At 55.5% G+C, this 5,535-nt stretch overlaps 1 protein-coding gene across 1 annotated transcript; it reads right to left on the reverse strand.

Annotated features, from left to right (window-relative positions):
* Positions 1–4,198: 4,198 nt before the first annotated feature.
* On the reverse strand, positions 4,199–5,131 carry LOC131559636 (olfactory receptor 14A16-like). Its single transcript, XM_058808053.1, has one exon. It carries the CDS (start codon positions 5,129–5,131, stop codon positions 4,199–4,201), a length of 933 nt encoding a protein of 310 aa, XP_058664036.1.
* Positions 5,132–5,535: the final 404 nt, after the last annotated feature.

Genomic DNA, 5,535 nt, shown 5'->3' on the forward strand with positions numbered 1-5,535 from the left:
TACTGGGGGCAAATAGGATCACACTGGGAGGAACAGGAACAGCAACTGGAACCATGCTGGGGGCAACTGGTGTCCTAGTGGGATCACAGTGGAAGAGGCTGGGCCCATGCTAGGATTGACTGGGATCATACTGGATCTTACTTGGAGCAACTGGGACTGCACTGAGGGTGACTGGGAGTGGCTGTGAGCAACTGGGATCAGGCTGGAAGCAACTGAGGACAACTGGGACTGACTGGGAACATAGTGGGGACAACTGGGATACACTGGGAGAGACTGAAACCACACTGGGGTAAATGGGAGCAACTGAAACTACACTGGATGATAATGGGAGCAGCTGTGCCCATGCTGGGGTGATACTGGAACTGACTGCCATCATACTGGGATTGACAGGAATAGTACTGGGAGTATCTGAGAGTGGCTGGGTTCATACTGGAACCAAACTGGGAGTGACTGGAAAGGTGCTGGCTGTGACTGGAACCATGCTGGAGGTGACTGGGAGCAACTGGGCCCACACTGGGAGTGACAGGGAGTCACTCTGGGCATGACTGGAATCATACTGGGAGGATCTGGGAGTGACTGGGATCATACTGGGGGTGGTTGTAACCATACTGGGAGTGACTGGGTGCAACTGGGATCGTCCTGGGAACCACTGAGATTACTGCAGATGAGAATGCATCCTAACTGGGGGTTACTGGGAGCTACTGGGCCCATGCTGGGAGGAAAATGTGGCACAGTGGGAGCAACTGGGATCATCTGGAAGGTACTGAAACCATGCTGAGGCAACTGAGACTATAACTGGGATTATATTTGGAGCAACTAGGACCTTACTTCAGGAAACTGCCAGAAACTGAAATCATACTGGAAGCAACTGGGAGGAACTGGGAAAGACAGGGATAATTCTGAGCTAACCAGAACATTACTGGGCACACTGGGATATACTGGGAGTGTCTGTGACCATACCAGGTGGACTGGAACCACACTGCAAACAGCTGGGACCATGCTGGGGGCAACTGGCAGTGAGTGGGACCATGCTGAGAGGGACTGGGACTATTCGAGGGACAACTGGGATCATACTGGGAGGAACTGGGAACAACTGGGACTATTCTGGCAGCAGCTGGGATCATACTGGGATCACAGTGGGAGCAGCTGGGTCCATGTTGGCTGAGACTGGGATCACAATGAGGGTGACTGGAATCATACTGGGATTGACTGGGAGGGGCTGTGAGCAACTGGAATCATGTTGAAAGCCACTGGGAGGAAGTGGCAGTGACTGGGAGCATGCTGGGTGTGACTGGGATATACTGGGAGAGACTGGGAGTCACAAGGATCACACTGGAGGCTACTGGGGTCCTGCTGGCATTGACAGGGAACAACTGGGATCCCACTGGGGGTGACTGGCATCATACTGGGAGTGACTGGGATCACACTGGGATTATAGTGGGTGTCAATAGACCCTAACTGGGGTTACTGGGACCTACCAGGCCCATGCTGGGAGCTGCCTGCGCACACACTGGGAGGAACTGGGAAAAACTGGGAATGACAGGATGCATGCTGGTGACAACTGGGATGTCCTGGCAGTGACTGGGATGAAACTGGGGGCAGCTTAACCATGCTGAGGTAAATGGGAGTGCCTGGCAATGACTACGAGAATGTTCAGGGCAACTGGGATATACTGGGAGTGCCTGAGACCATGCAGGTAGTGACTGGGACAACACTGGGAGCCACTGGGAATGTGCTGGGGGTGACTGGGATCATACTGGGGGAACTGGGGGCAAGTGTGAGTGACTGGGGCCCTGCTTGGAGAGACTGGGATCACACTGGGAGTTTCTGGGACTATACTAGGGCCAACTGGGAGAATGGGGAACACACTGGATGAAAGCGGGAGCAACTGGGAGCAAATGGGACCGCGTTGGGTACAAATTGCATCATAATGAGGAATGGCTGGGAGTGCCTGAGCTCATACTCGGAAGAAGAGGGATCCTGCCAGGAGTGAGGGGAAGTGATCAGGATCATCCTGGGAGTGACAAGTAAACTGGAAGCACACAGGGGCAGCAACTGGGCTCATGCTGGGAGCAGGGCTCCTGGACAGGATGGAGGCAGGGGCCAAACCCAGCAAGGTGAGGTTTAACAAGTCCAAGTGCCAGGTCCTGCACTTTGGCCACAATAAACCCTGCAGCACTACAGGCTGGGGACAGAGTGGCTGGACAGCAGCCAGGCAGGAAGGGACCTGCGGGCACTGATGGACAGCAGGCTGGACATGAGGCAGCAGTGTGCCCAGGTGGCCAAGAAGGCCAATGGCTCCTGGCCTGGCTCAGGAATGGTGCGGCCAGCAGGAGCAGGACAGGGATTGTTCCCCTGTGCTCAGCACTGCTTGGGCAGCACCTTGAGTGCTGTTTGCAGTTCTGGGGCCCCCAATTTAGGAAGGACATGGAGGGGCTGGAGCGTGTCCAGAGAAGGGACACAATGCTGGAGAGGGGTCTGGAGCACAGCTGAGGGAGCTGGGGTTGTCTTTCCTGGAGAAGAGGAGGCTCAGAAGACACAAGGCAGTGGCAGGGGAAAGATTGGATTGATGATCTCCGAGGTCTTTTCCACCTTTGCTGATTCTGGGATCCTCTGGAAACACCCTTGGAGAAGTGCAGGATGAGCCCAGGGCCTCCTCTTCAGAAGCTCCAGCAGCCCAGGTCCCTCAGCTTCTCCTGCCAGCCCCAAAGCCCATCCTGTCAGTCCTGCAGAGCCTCTGCAGCTCCTCCTCACTGCCCAGAACAGGGAGCCCCAGAGCCAGACACAGCAGCCCAGATGTGCTCCCCTGGCCTGGGGTGCCTCTGGCAAGGGAGCAGCACCAGCCACTGCAGGAGCCTGCAGACAATTCCTGCAGCACTTGTAGGATGATCCTGCTCCCCAAGGGACGTTCCCATGGTGCCAAGGCAGGAACTGCAATGGGGAGTGGGGCCAGAGAGGAAAGGGCAAACAGGGATGGGCTGTTTGCAGGGGAGGGGACAGCAATGGGCAATAGGAAGAAATCTGGATCAGGAAAGAGGAAGGAAAGCAAAGGTGAAGGCAGGGAAATGCTCGGGGCAGTTTGGGAGTGGCTGCCAGGCAGCCCTGGCTCTGAGCAGCAGCATCTGCAGTGGGACATGAAACTCCCAGCTGATGGGAACAAACTTTCTGGCTGACTGCAGAGGCCAGGACAAAGCTGAGTGGTTTCCCTGGTGTCCCCCAGCCCTTGCTGGCCCCAGGGGCTGGTGGCATTTGTGCTCCCTCAGGTTCATGACCCCTCAGCAACAGCATGGGGGTGCTCCCCCTGCTCTGTGCAATGCAAACAGGGGCTGCTGAGCCAGTGCTGCCGTGTGTGTGCCTGCAAGGATGGGGCACCTGTGTGAGCAGGGGGAGAGGCCAGGGCTGCAGAGGGGGGATGTTGTTGGCAGCTCCATGAGGATGCTCTGGGACACTGCCCTGGGCTGTGCAGAGCACTGGGGATGGATCAGCCCCTGCTCTGCTGCTCCTTCCCATCTCCCCCAGGGCCCTTGCAGAGCCCCAGCCATGCTGTTTGCCCCCAGCCTGCCCACGGCCAGCCTGGGGCTGCTCATGGGGCTTTTCTTTACTGAGCATTGGCCTGGGCGTGTTCTTGAGAGAGCCTGGGCAAGGAGCCTGGAGCCCCCAGGGCCTGGCCTGAGGCGTCAGTGCTGCCCCAGCCGTGCCCATGGCCTGTCCCTGCTTCAGCCACGGCACTGCCACCCCCAGGGCTGTGCCCGGCCCCGAGAGCACTCAGGCCCTGCAGCAACACCAGGGCCACCAGGGCAGCGGGGCAGGGCCACGGCAGCAGCACTGGCAACACCAAGTGCTTTTGCTGCTGGGCACAGCTGCTGTGCCAGCCCTGATCTGCCCCCAGCTCTGCACACAGACATTGCTGCTGCAGCTCCAGAGAAGGCAACAAGAGGGGGAACTCTGGTTAAAACTTTGCTTGGAGATCCTTTACTTCCTTTAGAGCCACTGAGAATACAGCTCCTCACTGACACAGTCTGGGGCCACAGCAAAGGTGGAGAGAAACGAAATGAGAAATGGCAAAACCAGTAGCACTTCATTTGGACAATACTAAAAAAAATAAAAAGAATGAGAATAATAAACCAACCACCATACGCAAGAAGAACAATGAAAGATTACATTGATTTCAAGTGATTTGCAGAAATTGGCCAGCAGTTTAATGTTTCTGATATTGTCCAGTCACCAATCTCCACACTGCAGCCTTGAGCTCCTGGTTTCTCAGGCTGTAGATGAGGGGGTTCAGGGCTGGAGGCACCACCGAATACAGAACTGACAGGGCCAGATCAAGGGATGGGGAGGAGATGGAGGGGGGCTTCAGGTAGGCAAAAAAGCCAGTGCTGAGAAACAGGGAGACAACAGCCAGGTGAGGGAGGCAGGTGGAAAAGGCTTTGTGCCGTCCCTGCTCAGAGGGGATCCTCAGCACGGCCCTGAAGATCTGCACATAGGAGAAAACAATGAACACAAAGCAGCTTGAGGCTACACAGACACTTAGAGCAAGAAGCCCAAGTTCCCTGAGGTAGGAATTGGAGCAGGAGAGCTTGAGAATCTGAGGGATTTCACAAAAGAACTGGTCCAGGGCATTGCCATGGCACAGGGGCAGGGAAAATGTATTGGCTGTGTGCAGCAGTGAATAGAGAAAGGCACATGCCCAGGCAGCTGCTGCCATGTGGGCACAAGCTCTGCTGCCCACGAGGGTCCCATAGTGCAGGGGTTTGCAGATGGACACGTAGCGGTCATAGCACATGATGGTCAGGAGGGAAACCTCTAATGACATGAAAAACACACAAAAAAAGAGCTGTGCAGCACATCCTGAGTAGGAGATGGTGCTGGTATCCCACAGGGAATTGTGCATGGCTTTGGGGACAGTGGTGCAGATCATGCCCAGGTCGCTGAGGGCCAGGTTGAGCAGGAAGAAGAACATGGGCGTGTGCAGGTGGTGGCCGCAGGCTATGGCACTGATGATGAGGCCGTTGCCCAGAAGGGCAGCCAGGGAGATGCCCAGCAAGAGGCAGAAGTGCAGGAGCTGCAGCTGCCGCGTGTCTGCCAATGCCAGCAGGAGGAAGTGGCTGATGGAGCTGCTGTTGGACATTTGATTTCTCTGGCCATTGGGAGCTGTTCATGGAGAAAAGTCAGTGACCGGTTAGGAGAAACTTCTTCCAGCAAAATCAAAGCCTTTTTCCATAGACCCTTCTCTTGTAACACTCTGACACCCTTTTCAATTTCCAGAAGATTTTTCTTCAGCTCCAAGTTTGGAGCCCTGGCTGGTGCTGCCTGAGTGGGACTTCAGGTTTAGGGCAGGTACACACAGAGGTTTTTATAGTTCAGCCTTGCTGTGCAGACATAGGAGGGGCACAGGGACCTGTCCTTGTGTTCTTCTTTGAATCTCTGTTAACACAGACAGCCCTGTCAGCATCTGCCCTCTCACTGCCAGAGAACAGGAATGGTAAAGTCTCTTAAAATGTACTAGTGTTATTTACAGCTTTTCTTCATCTC

The sequence above is a fragment of the Ammospiza caudacuta genome, chromosome 7, assembly GCF_027887145.1.
Source record: "Ammospiza caudacuta isolate bAmmCau1 chromosome 7, bAmmCau1.pri, whole genome shotgun sequence".
Lineage (NCBI taxonomy): Eukaryota > Metazoa > Chordata > Aves > Passeriformes > Passerellidae > Ammospiza > Ammospiza caudacuta.

Bases quoted from the DNA above. Each gene is read 5' to 3' on its own strand.
- LOC131559636 (XM_058808053.1), bottom strand. From the start codon at position 5,131: ATGTCCAACAGCAGCTCCATCAGCCACTTCCTCCTGCTGGCATTGGCA.